Genomic DNA, 14,057 nt, shown 5'->3' with positions numbered 1-14,057 from the left:
TATATTTTTTTTTTATTATTTAGTTTTACTTTTAATTACTAATAACAATATGAAGGTTAAATTAGAGGCCTATATATCTATTTATATATAACTTTTCGTATATACAATTTTCAGGATTTACCCTAAAAATGTTATTACATTTTTAGAATTATTAAGATCTCAACAGAGATATAATAAACACAAACAATATTTATATAAATATTTTTCATACTATAAATATTGAATAAGTATTTGCCTGCTGAATGTGTGCACTTTTTGTCTGAATTTGTCAATTTTTTCAAATTATTTATATAATTTTTTGTGGCGTCATTTCTACAACAACCATTTTTTCCCCTGAACATTTTTTTCATATGTTACTATATTAAAATAATGCATTTAAAAAAAAAAGTATTAAAATTAGTGCTTTTATAAAATGTTAAGCTTAATATTTCTGCTTTTTAACACACATTTAACAAACATTTATTTATTTTTTTTTACACAAACTGACTGCGTCTCAGATATTTTTTCACCTAAACGTTTTTTCAAATGTTACTGTACTTGGTTACCAAGGAGAAAAGACAACAATGTCAGTGAAGGGTGTGAGATAAAATATGAGAGACTTGTTTTGTTTACTGACTTTTTGTGCATCCTTTCTGTTCAAGTTGCCAAATTACTTTTGAGCATCTAAGACAAACAAAATGCTAGTTCTAAAGCTATCAGGACCAAAACATTTCCAAAAATGTTCAAAATGTAATTTCCATCTCAAAATTACAGATGTGGTGGAAATGTTCATGATGCATCATAAAATCGACATTATTAGTGCACAAATGACCTCGTAAGAGCTCACCTGCAGGATCAGCAGCATCTGTGTGATTGGAGAAGGATATGAGGAGCCCTGAAACATGTTCTCCACAGGAAGTTTCAACAGAACCATGTTCCTGAAGCCTAGCAGAGCCATCTGCCTCACAGTCAACTCCTGACCCTAAACCCAGCCAAAAAACACCAGTCACCATAGTGTCGGTAACTCGACGCCAACCCACTACTTTGAATGCTAGGTGAGATCATTTTAATACCTGCACGGGGTAGAAAATAGCTTGAAGAGTTGGCAGGATGTCTGTGAAAAACCTCACCCACATCTCAGACACCGCTTGGAGACGAGTCTCATCTGGGTATGAGAAATGAGACAAGAATGCAAGGAGCGATTGAATTACACACATCTGTATAAAACCTTATTAAAGCTCAAGCAGGCCATCAAATGCACCAATAAGACCTATAAAATGGGTTCAGCACTCACCGTTATGAAGCTGAATCTTCTCCAAAATATACGTCAGACCCTTATTCAAGAGCTGATCCTGGATAAAATGAGTCATGCAGGTACTTTAGAGAATATCCCAGATTTATTACAAGTTAAGCTCATTTGACAGCATCTGTGGCGTAATGTTGATTAGCACACACACACAAAAAAAAATCTTACAGTGAGGCAATGGAAGTGAATGGGGTCAATTTGCAAATGCTGAAATATTTATTGTTTCAATAGTTCAGCCACAATATATAAACAATATGAGAGTTAACATGATTTTAGTGTAAAAAAAATGCTTACTAGAATTTTTTCATAACAACATAATACCATAAAACCCTGAAACGACTGTAAAAAATAATGATTTAAATACCTTCACAGCTCAATTAATAGATATTTTAACATTAAGTATTAACATTAGAGCTTTTATACAATTTTAAGCTTCACATTTCTGCTTTTTAACGCTTTAAAAATGGGCCTCATTCACTTCCATGGTAAATGCCTCATCGTAACCTTGATTTTTTTTTTTTGAATGAAATAAAAGAGTACAACTCAACATTAACATAATTCCAAAAATGCTGTCAGTTAAGCTTTCTAGTTAACAGTCAATGTTCTGGTAATGTTCGCTCAAAGTTACGAACAAACGTTCTGAATATCATTCACAGTTCTCTGGTCTTTAATAACATTCTCAAAAAATTTGCACAAAAACATTATTTATACATTATTCATGGAATGCTTTTTTTTTTTTTGGGGGAAAGTGTTTTAGTTGGATGTTCATTTTAAATTTTTTAGGGCAAACGTACGTATTAAGCTCACGTACCCATTAAGCACACTTCCATATTTGAACTCAGATTATTTAAAAAAAATGATAATTTATTATCCTATTTAATGTCTTAACCAATTGATGTGTTTGTTACTACATACCTCCTGTAATTTCAAGTCAATCAGATCATTGCACACTGAAATATGTGTCTCCATGTGTTCACACTGTTTGGCGGCCATTTTGAAAGCTGTCTAAAAACTTTCACCAAAAGAGGAGCCCTTTAAATGTGCATTTTTAGACGTTTAAGCCTTTATTTTGGGTAAGTTTCACTACTTGCTGTAAAATTAAGAGATTAATGTTTAGACTTTTGCATATTATAACCTGGAACTTGAAGTGGGATATAATTACAGTTAGATAGTTTTAGCAGCATAGCGCAGATGCTACAGAACACAGTTAGCTGACTAGCTGTATAAGATTGTGTGCTACGCTAATATATTACTTTACAGGCATTACTGGCTTGTACTTTTACATCCATAATATTATAAATTTACAATTTATTGCTGGTCTGTGGTTTTACGCTGCTGTAATTTTTAAAGATTTCATATTATTGTAAGGTGAGCTTAAAGGGTGCACTACTATGAAAATCACACAGCTTCAGTGTGACATTAATAAGAAAAAGTACAATTTCATACATATTGTTAATAATAGTTGTTCATATTAAAATATGTATGAACTTAATACATGACCTAGATTATTTATTTAGCAAAACCTTGTCATTTTAATAAATATTACATGAAATTTATTAAAAATGGTTGCTGCTCCAATTAAGCTTAGTGTGCTCTCTTTAAGCTCTTCCACATTGACCATCTATGTAAATACTTCATAAACAGACTTTAAATAATTAACTGATGGTTGTCACTTTAAGTTAATCTTTATAAAATGGTTAATAACTTATTTTCACAGCTTTACGATGACAAAATCTAATCATAACTATAGTTTATGCCCAAAGATGAAAGAGGCATGTCGTCCATACAAAGACGGAGCCATCAGAAATCTGTTGGATCCGTCCAGGAAAGAAGCGACTAAAGGCTGGAATACACTAAACAACTTTTAAAATGTGAACAGATTTTTAAAACACCAGACATCATACACTTACAGATTTTGTAAATAGTCACAAAAGAAAACAAAAAGGGCACATACACAAAGGGCATCATACACTAAATGACTGAGGATCTCACACTTGCAGACTTTAAATTCCTTCCGATCACAACAAACTCACACATAAATGTGTGCATTATTGCTAGGAGACACATGACAAATGAAAACAATATGCGTTCTAAAATCTGCTGAAAATATCAAACATGTTTGATCTCCTCCGACTGGATGGAATCAAAGTCTGAAGCTAAAAAATCGGAGTCTGTGACCATCATACACTATGGGGTTTTCTATGGAATCAGTCGACTCAAATCTGCAGACTGGCTCTGACCATGTGGCTAGTTTCTGTGTTCATCCCCATGAATGAAATGTTTTATTGGTTTGTTTTATTTTATTTTTGAATATGTACTACTTACAGTAGCTGAACGTGGACTAGTCTAGATGTTGCTTAAAGGTCCCCTGAAATGCTTAGAAACACGCAGCGTTACTCTATGTGTTGACGTCATTTTAACTGAAACAGGAAGACAGGGCGGGACATATCAAGCCCCCTTTTTAAAATAGCCAATAGCGTTCGCTTATATCACAGCTTGGGCTAGAGCCGTTGAGCTCCGTAAAGCCGCATTTAACAGGGTATGCCAGCCACAATCTCATCCATATTGCTATAAAATATGTGACGTCAAATAAAATCGTTGTGCCGTTTTGGCGGAAGTGACGAACTGCAAGCTTTGAATGCTTTTATCTTCTAAATGCGAATTTTGTCACCGTTTTGGAGCACACTGCCTTATAGATAAACTTAAGACTAACATAATGATACTAACACCCAAAAAACTTTAATTTTGATTTCATGGGCACTTTAAATGACACTTCACTATGAATATGTAACTGATCAAATTGAATGCCTTGTTGCTTGATTTTAGTGTTCAGTTTTTTTGTGATTGATTCTGTACCTTCAAATAAAACATTTTTAAAGTATTCTTTAAAAAGGTTGTTTAAAATAAACAAGAATTTTTAATAAAACATGATGTGAGCTTAATGGGAACAGGGGTGTGCTTAAAGGATACAAAAATGTACCCATTAAGCACAGCCGGACTTTTTGCATTTAATGATGTATATCTTAATTGAAATTCTTTTGTCATTTAAAATAAAATAAAAATTTTTTGTGTGAGAGATTAATATTTTATTTTAACATAACTTCTAGTACTGAAACCGATATCTTGTGCACTAAAAATGTCTCAATGTAGATTTTAGTGAGCTTAATAGGTACGTTTACCCTATATGTTACTACTCATTTCAGAATGTTCAGAAAACATTCAACACTAACAATTCCATAATGTTTGCAAAATGCTTAACCAAGAACATTTTTTTTAAAACATTTAAAAAGTTAGCAAAGTGGTCTTAAAATGTATTTTTGTTAGCTGGGTTGAACCTGGAATATGTACCAAAATGTTTAATTTCTCTTTAGAATAATTTCACATCAAATTCAAAATTTTTGTTGAAATTCACTTCATTATGTCTTCATAACTGAAAACTATATTACCTGAAAGTATTCAGTGATAAATGATCCCAGCTCAGTCCTCAAAAGCCACCTGATAAAACAGGTAAAATGCTCAGTTAGTTACACACACTCTCATAAACAAAAACGTTTTACTTTTTCTCAATTAAAAAGAGTAAAAATCCTGTTGCCTGCCTGTACAAAAATCACCACCACAAAGCTAGAGTGTTGTGAGTGGTTGCCATTTGCTTGCTATGTGTTGCTATGTGGTTGTTAGTTTATTCTGGGTCATTGCCTACTGGCATGAGTCAAAAATCTCTAATCTTGACTTGAAATCATTGTATAGGAAGTGAACCGAATACATGGCTGCAATTCTCTGTATTACTTTCTTACCTTATGCTTTCGTTCAGGGTGTAGAGCTCATTGGCCTGTAGCCCCCCACCTTGGAAGACTTTAATTACAGCCGTTTGTACACTGCAAAACAGAAAAGACTCAGAAATCAGGAAACTAGGCCTCATTCAAGTGGCCTGACCACTGATTTGCAAGCTAAGAAAATTCTATGCAAAACATCCCTTTATATGCACAAAGACTTTGTAAAAACATTTCAAAATCCAGCAATGTCACCTGTGTCAGGGAAATTCTCTGTTTTAGTGTCTATAGTCAGCGTTTTTGTCTGCTTGCCAGCAAACTTTCACTGCCCGCCGTCCAACCGACCACTTCTGACTAACATCCTGCTCTACACTTCCTGAGAGAGGGGCAGCAGAGGTCCCATTTCCATAAGGAAGTGATAAAGGCAAAGGCTGCTGTCTGCTTCCTATACTCCAACGCCTTAAAGAATGTGTCTCTAAGGGGTTTTCCCCTAAAGACTAAATATGGCATGCAAAGTGTGAAATCATATATGAAAAAGCAAGGTTTCACTTTTGAGTCAGAGGTACAGTGACCGTAAACACCGCCCTTTTTGACTCAAGTTTAAAGTTCAGGGCTTCCTAAAAGCAAATTTCAAAGCTAAAGATGTTTTTAATTTGTTTTATCAATGTTTATCAAAAAATTTAAATTAAATTGTCATTATTTGGATATATTTTTTGATTTATTACATTTCATTTTTTTTCTACAATGACTTCTACAGTCACCTCTATGCGTGAGAATGTTTTTAACTGCTGAAATAAAATTAAAATTTAAAATGAAAATTGCTTAATTTTGATATTTTTTTAGGGGGACATACAGTCAGAAATGTCAGTTAGTGTCCTGATATCAATGAATAAATAAGAGAAAAAAATAAAGTTCTCATTAAAGAATTGAAAAGAAACAATTGAAACAATTAAAAAGAAAAGTAGTTTGGCATAATTTGTTATTATTATTTCTTAGAAATAAACTTTAACAAAATAGCTACATTAATAATATTTTATCAGCTTTTATCAACAGAAGTCTCTTAAAAATATTCGACCTGTTTATGACAAGATAAAGTTAGTTCAGGCTGTAAAATGTCATGTGATGCAACTACCAAAAAAAATGTAATAACACTTATGAATTAATAATACTTGATATTTGTCTAATAACTTTTTTACCTTGAAGATTAGAATATATTAAAAACTTTTTAAAAATAATGTTTAAGATGTAAATGTATTCAAGGTATAATGAAAATATGTTATTACTTTTTACTTAATGGCTACCTGACAGTCAGTAGATACAAACTTTTCTTACTTTTCTTGAAAATGGTATAAAAGTTTTTCAAACCCATATGAAACCAACATATTGTAAAAACAGATTACATTTCTTATAATAACGTAATAACGTGTCATGCATGTTTTTATAACAATATGTTAATTTTTTTTTAAATAATTTAAAAGCTTTCCATCTCACATGAACTTGCCACGTGTTTTTAAGAGCAGCTTAGCTAAGATCAGCTTCAGGATGTAAAATGTCATGTGGTGCGACTCCTCCAAAAATGTAATAATATTAATAAATTAATAATTCATGATAAATGTAAAAATAAAATTGACTATGGAAAGTATATTTTAAAAAGTTTTTGAAGTTAACGATTAAATAACAACAGCTTTGTCATTTTTGAATGAACTTTATCTTTAAAAACTCTCGGTTGTGTCTATAAAAACCCCTCAAATCTCATGGCAATTAATGAAACAATGCCTTTTCTCTCTCTCATCCTTGGGAAAGGGAACCACCCACCTGTTCCAAACACTAGCGTTGGACAGCTGCAGTGTTGGCGAGCTGGCATGAAAGCGGGCGAGGTCAGACAGCACAGGCGAGCTCATGAAACGGGGCCTGGGCTTTCGTAATGACCCCATGGTTTAGTTGAGATGAGGACAGGCACGTGCTAGAACAAATGTGAGAGATCAAGTCACGTTACAGGCACAAATTCCCACAAGGTACACCGAAAGAGTGACGCAAAGAATACACAAAACAACCGCAAAGCCAGTTGTTTACATGGTTCAGCTGCGGTGACTCATTTATATCGATGCCTGTGTCATAATGAAAGTCACACAGAACGTCTACGACACAAACAAGTACACTTCCTTTGATGTGCAGCCTGACATGAGACTTCCTGGTGAACCAATGGCTGCACTACGCTCGCGCACCGAGGTATCTGATAATCGCAAAAATGGCAGTTAAGATGCAGTTAACCAGATGCCTGTATCAGATGCTGACACGTTCAAACAGCGCTCATCTTGGTTTCCTATGCACGAATGCTTCCCAGAATTCTGACTCAAGCTGTCTCGCTCACAAGCTGCACCCTTGACGCCATCACAACTTGATCCCACACACATCTGATACCAACTGTAAACTTACATATTTATCCCATCTGCCTAATAATAGGTTCGGCCTGTTCCCACACTGACAAAAACACTGCAGGAACGACAACTATGTTGCCATGAGAGGGCAAACAATGTCTCCAATTATAGGCTGCATTGTAAAGCCTGTGATGGGCTAAATTGGTATTTTACCCACCCAGCAAGAAGATGGTAACATCAGATGGCGCACCGAATCTCTTCCATTTGCTGCAAGAAAATGAGCTCATTCGCAGTCTCACATTCATGAATGAAAATTTTATGCACCCATACTCACCATCTGCTAATTACGAGGCCAAAAACAAGTCAGACTCCCACTGCAGCTGATTCACTCTATGCATAATTCGCATGAATTGAGCTTATGGGGCACCTCTGGTCATAAATAACACTAACTAAGACATCACGTTTCTGCCTGGCTCCTTAAGTATAATCTCATTCTTTCAGTTCTGGTATATTAATTTATTCACCAAGTGCTTTGGTGAATTAGGACTTGGGTTGTCTGGTGAGATGGTTGACTGGTGAACTTCTAATAACAGACATGAGCAAGTACTCAGGCCAGTTAGGTAATGCAATTAAGGCTGCAGCATCTCAAAGCATGACCGGAGAACAGTAAACAGCCTCATTTATCATTCACGTTCAACTGCTGACCTGGCTTAAGTACATTAAGTGGACTCTCAAAGTCGACGTCAACTTTTTGAAAAGCCGTTTACACCGAGAACAAGAACTATAACTATAAATGAACCAGTTTTAAAGAGCTGGTGCATTTAAAGCATGTGTATGCTAATATAGTTATTGTTCTTGATGTTAACAGGCCTTTAAAGTCTTGTTTTCAAACACCCGTTTACGCCAGTTATGATAAATGTAAAGTTTAAATATTCATTGTAATTCTATGAGAACAGTTAAGTCTAGAATCGAGTGGCAGACACAGGTTGCCAGATTGAAGACAAACAAAAAGAATGAACAGAACTGACAATGGAAGGCGATGAGCCTTACACTGTAAGTTGATGTAAGTTGTTTTAATATGCCTCTGGTCATAGAGCTTTTTATATGGATGCTGAGGCTAGAATCTTCTATGTCTGACCCTGTCTGTTTGCTGGCTTCCATGGTTGCAATATACTGTATTTTCTGTGAACTTGCAACCTGGTGGGTCGAAATACTTTTGGGTAAACTGGCAGTGGGCAGAATCACACAGACCAAAACAAAACATTCTGACACGGAATGCACATTTCAAAGTAGAAGAACTAGCTTTTTCTGTTTTTCTTAGAAACAAGTATGTGAACTCAGCATGTTTCCTAAATATCTGCAAACATATTATGGTATTTTTGTGCTTCAGTACAGTCAGTTCTTTCCAATTAATTTAAAGGAATAATTTACTCAAAAGTGAAAATGGCCATATTAATCACCCACATGTCATTCCAGACCTGTATGACTTTTTTTTTTCTGTGGAACATAAAAGAGATATTTTGAAGAATACTGTGAACTCAGCATGTTTCCTAAATATCTGCAAACATATTATGGTATTTTTGTGCTTCAGTACAGTCAGTTCTTTCCAATTAATTTAAAGGAATAATTTACCCAAAAGTGAAAATGGCCATATTAATCACCCACATGTCATTCCAGACCTGTATGACTTTTTTTTTTTCTGTGGAACATAAAAGAGATATTTTGAAGAATAAATTTTTGCACATACACTTTAGGTATTTGACATCCATAACCAAATTGGACCCCATTGAAGGTATTTGGCATCCACAACCAAACTGGACCTCACTGACTTTCACTGAATAGACATTTTTCAAATTATCTTATTTCGTGTTCCACAGAACAGCATAAGGGTGAGTAAATGGTTTTAATTTTGTGTGAACTACCCAGTATTTTTGCATTAAGTAAAACGCAAAAATGCTTTCCCCAAAGGTACCTATAAACCAATGCCTAAAAATGTTGTCTAGGTAGCTCACAATTTTTGAGGCACAGAATGAAACGTTCCAGTTAAGTTATCTACTATATCATCTTCAACTAGGTTCTACAACTCGAAAATGTTATAAAAAATGAGCTTTTCTCTGTAACACTACCTAATAACATTCATTAAGAACAGTAACTAACATTACTACATTATAGAAAGTTAAAATTAGTAGTTCAAATGTCATTAAGTTCTACACGTTTAATTTATCTTCTCTACAGATTCTCTGGAGTATCTTCATTGACCTTCAGGATCTACAAGTCTAGCGACTACTGAGTAAATGTTTCACTTACCAGCTTGTTCGTCTCAGTCCTAACTGAGAGTTAGTTTAGCCACATTGTAATTTCCGCGACCGTTCTCACACATTTAAACGCTCAATGCAACTTCGACGAACGCTACCGTAACAACCCATAGGCTACCTTTAAAAATAAAGCTTCAACCCTCAAGCCCTGTTTATCTACTAAGTATTCGTCGGGTGAGAGAAAGCAAGATGCTCCGCTGTGAAGCGCCCGCTGTGGGCGGTCCATGGGAGGAGTTTGCTGTAACTTTATCACACATGCAACAAGTGTGTTGTAGTGAGTCCGAGTCATTTCAGAGAATCGGATCTTTTGAACAGCTCGGTTCAAAAACATTAGAGTGATTCTTTTTCCGTCATGACGTTATTGCGCCATCACGTGCAGCGCATATTGCTGTTAATTACGTTTCCCGTCAAGATTTAACGATTATTGCAATGTGTCGCTGTTTAGCTCATAAACACAAAGTCAGTTAGAAACAAAATATAATCAAAATATAATGCATTTAGCCTACTTTTAGGCCTATATTTCTGAAAAAAAAAATCAGTTTTATTGCGTTGATAAAACTTTTATACAAGTATTTGTAGCAGTCCTACGTTTTATTTAAAAAAAATACTTCTAGGCTATTCAATTAATGTACTTTTTGTTCTATCAGTCAAATCTCAGCATCACTTTTGTGAACTGATTCACTGAAAACATCCGACTCAAAAGAAAGATTCGTTCACTATTCGGACATGTGTGTTCAACAGCTGTGGTCTGATGTGCGGCTGGCACGCATCGCCACTGTCTGCAGACATTGGACCAGAATTGACCATGTTCATCATACTCTGTGGTTTCCTTTAACCCCCAAGCATCTTCACTATGTATTTAAGTTCAAATAGGCAGTCCAAGACGACACGTTGACAATAACTTTAGGCCATGTAAGCGTTTTTTTTTTCACTAAGATCAACTGCTGAGTCGCATACTGAATTTAGAAATGTAATTAAAGAGTTGACAATGACAACATGATCATCCTGCCAGTAGCTGCTACTGCAAAATGAGTTTCTGTGCAAGATCCTCTAGAGGGCAGAAGCGCACTGCTCATGAGGTTTAGTAGCATTCAGCGCATTATAATTTCTCAACACGCTGAAATGGTGAATAAATGCAAGGGATATTTTCCCCTTTTCTTTCTCTCAATCGCTGATTTACCATTGAAGTATCGATCTGCCTTCAAAGGAAAACGTACAGTTAGCATATGCAGTCGTTGGAGGAATTTTTTTTTTTTTGTGGCAAATTGTCATTTAGGTGCTTAACCTTTATAAAACGTTGATTGTCAGACTCAGAAGGTCAAACTAAATAATATATGAGCTGTTTTATTTTATAGTCATTTTACCCACCTTATACTGCAACACGGAAGTAATTTTCTGTGAATGTGCGAGACTTCCGTAAAGTTAGGTAAATAACTAGAAGAAAAAAAGTGCAGTAAACGGTAAAACTGTGCTACAAACAAGTGTTTATAATTACGACAATACATTAAAATGATATGACAGGAAATACCAGTTTGAAATATCAAGCAGCATTACAAGATGTAAAAAGCTAAAAAAAAAAACTTTTACTAGCTGTAAAGCTAAAAATAATTGGAAGCGAATGAAGCCTCGCAAATTCATGTTACAAATGTTCAAGCCTGGCTGACTGTTTTGTGATTTTTATTAATTAATTAATTAATTTATTATTTTGGAAATGCCTAGCAATAAACATCAAAATTGATTAAATTAATCCAATTAAAAATAAAATAAATGTCACATCTAGCTACAACTACTACTAACTGCAAGCAAATAAGTGCAAAAAAAATCACCTTTTGGTCAGGCAAGGGACAATTGTCTGAACCAGAGCAGGAAAATAAAGAAGTAGTAGTAGTTGTTCTCTGTGACCGGTGGTCCTCTCATTCATTTTGGCAAGGCCTTCCCAACAGTGGCCGAGGCACAGGGGTACCGTTGACCTTGACGGCAGGAGTCCCGTGTTAAACACTAATGAGAGAGACGTTCCCAAGCTTGTCTACAGCTCTGGCCCGATCAAACAAAGGGGAAGTGGTCTAAAAATAAACTGAACACATTAATGAGTGATCTTCAGGTAGCAAAGGCAGTGCTCTTTGTTTGTTCTTCAGTGAAGGTGTGGATTTGTACGTGCTGCTGGCAATCCAGAATGGGCTTCTGGTTGAAATAATGAAGATTTGTCCCTTTTGACCTGCTGTTTGGAACACTTACATCTGGAAATGGCTCTCCGAGGCTAATCCTCAACCTTTTCCTTTTCAAATTGAAATTCTTGACATGATCCCTTTGAGAAGGTAAGAATCTAGGAGATGTGACAGCACACAAAAAAAAGCAGCTTTGAGAACAAGACAATACACCACTCATGTTCCAAGCCCTCCACGGGCAAGAAGAAAAAGTGGCAAATTCAAGCAACAATTAATTTGCACAATATAATCCACTTCTATTCCCTGCCAGCAGGATTTATGCCAACTCTGCACATGAGAGCCATGAGGCTCTCTCTGGGCAGGAACAATTTCATCAGCCCTCCATGATTGATGAGGAGAGCAATGAATCTCTGGAGCAACAAGGCAGAAACAGCCTTTCCCTCTCTCACAGTCCCTGTCACCTCTGTTTCCCTGGCGATTTCCTGCTTTCCACGAGTCTTCTGCTCTCGTCACTCTTCGTCATTTCATTCCGGCCTGCTCTTTTTCTTGTCTGGGCCAATGTGCTTAGCATATTGTCTCATGTACACGGATAACAGATCTAGTTAGTGAGATAATTGTCGTCAATCATACTAAATGTAGTTAGTCACAATGTAATAGGGGGCAATATTCATTTAGAAAAGGATTTAAAGCCACACAAAAGCAATTTGTTCTTCATTTAAAAAGTTTTGTAGATAAAAAATTAATCGTACTTTTGAAAAGAGATGACATAAAGACACTCTAGTCTTGTTAGTAGCCTAATAAAAGTTTCCTTTATATATATGGAAGGATATATTATCCTTACAATTGTGAAAAAAGTCTAAATTGCAAGATATAAACTCACATTTGTGAGAAAAAAGTCCAAATTGTGTGTTAAAAAGTCACAATGACATTTTTTATTTTTCTATCCCATGGCAAAAACGATCTTCCATATGTTTGATTGCATAGAAAATTTAAAACATTTGTGTATTTTCACTGATGAAATACAGTAATTTCAGTAGGAATCAATTGTGCAACAGGTTAAAGTTGCTCAAATGGATTTGTTGCATTGACAAACATGAAGCTGCTTGGTTTGAAAGGGACTTCTGTGTGAGCTGTGCTTCATACATCGCTACACTATTTACAATAAAATGATTCTGCACGTGAAATTTCACTAATTTGACAGTACGTTATAAGAGAGTATTTGCAAAACCTGTTTGAAAAAATACACCTCAACTTTAATGCCTGAACTTCTTAAACATCAGTGCGCCAAGTAACAGCTAGAATAGGGCCATGAGGGACAGATAATCTTGTTATATATTTGTTGAGACGACAATACAGTCTCAACAAATGGGACAAAATGGGACTGCACTACATCCTGCAACATCTGGACAAAACAGGGACTTATGTGAGGATCCTGTTTGTGGACTTTAGCTCCGCTTTCAACACCATCATCCCAACACTCCTCCAGACCAAACTAACCCAGCTCTCTGTTCCTAGCTCTATCTGTCAGTGGATCTCCAGCTTTCTGACAGACAGGCAGCAGCTAGTGAGAATTGGTAAATTCACATCCAACAGCCACACATAATCAGCACTGGAGCTCCTCAGGGTTGTGTTCTCTCTCCACTGCTCTTCTCCCTGTACACCAACGACTGCACATCCAAAGACCCCTCTGTCAAGACCCCATCTGCCTCATCAGACAGCTTACAGAGCTTACAGACAGGAGGTTAAAGAGCTGTCTGTCTGGTGTAGTCTTAACAACCTGGAGCTCAACATGTTCAAAACAGTGGTGATGATTGTGGACTTCAGGAGGAACCCCCCCCCCTGCACTCCCCCTACTCACCATCATGGACAGCACTGTGGCTGAAGTGGAGTCATTTAGATTTCTGGGCACCACAATCTCTCAGGACCTGAAGTGGGACACTCACATCGACTCCATTGTTAAAAAGGCCCAACAAAGGTTGTACTTCCTTCGCCAGCTGAGGAAATTCAACCTGCCACAGGAGCTGCTGAAACAGTTCTACTCAGCCGTCATCGAGTCTGTTCTGTGCACTTCAATAACTGTCTGGTTTGGTTCAGCTACAAAATCAGACATCAGAAGACTACAGAGAACGGTTCGGACTGCTGAA

General features: G+C 36.0%; 1 protein-coding gene across 3 annotated transcripts in view; it reads right to left on the bottom strand.

Annotated features, from left to right (window-relative positions):
- Nucleotides 1-9,963, bottom strand: part of LOC107661450 (proline-rich protein 5-like) — a 14,907-nt gene extending 4,944 nt beyond the window's left edge. Inside the window, exons 1-8 of one of the 3 annotated variants that reach the window (XM_016451039.1) lie at nt 7,768-8,243; nt 7,651-7,700; nt 6,871-7,018; nt 5,080-5,160; nt 4,732-4,780; nt 1,274-1,331; nt 1,053-1,144; nt 827-961 (exon numbers count right to left, since the gene is read on the bottom strand). In XM_016451039.1, coding sequence (XP_016306525.1) covers nt 827-961; nt 1,053-1,144; nt 1,274-1,331; nt 4,732-4,780; nt 5,080-5,160; nt 6,871-6,989 — 534 coding nt within the window. In that variant the 5' untranslated portion in view covers nt 6,990-7,018; nt 7,651-7,700; nt 7,768-8,243. Of the gene's footprint in view, nt 1-826; nt 962-1,052; nt 1,145-1,273; nt 1,332-4,731; nt 4,781-5,079; nt 5,161-6,870; nt 7,019-7,650; nt 8,244-9,740 lie in introns of those variants that run through there. The other 2 variants (XM_016451037.1, XM_016451038.1) reach the window with 2 other exon arrangements.
- Nucleotides 9,964-14,057: the final 4,094 nt, after the last annotated feature.

The sequence above is a fragment of the Sinocyclocheilus anshuiensis genome, unplaced genomic scaffold, assembly GCF_001515605.1.
Source record: "Sinocyclocheilus anshuiensis isolate Anshui unplaced genomic scaffold, SAMN03320099.WGS_v1.1 scaffold491, whole genome shotgun sequence".
Lineage (NCBI taxonomy): Eukaryota > Metazoa > Chordata > Actinopteri > Cypriniformes > Cyprinidae > Sinocyclocheilus > Sinocyclocheilus anshuiensis.
This window is presented reverse-complemented; position numbering and strand designations above follow the sequence as displayed.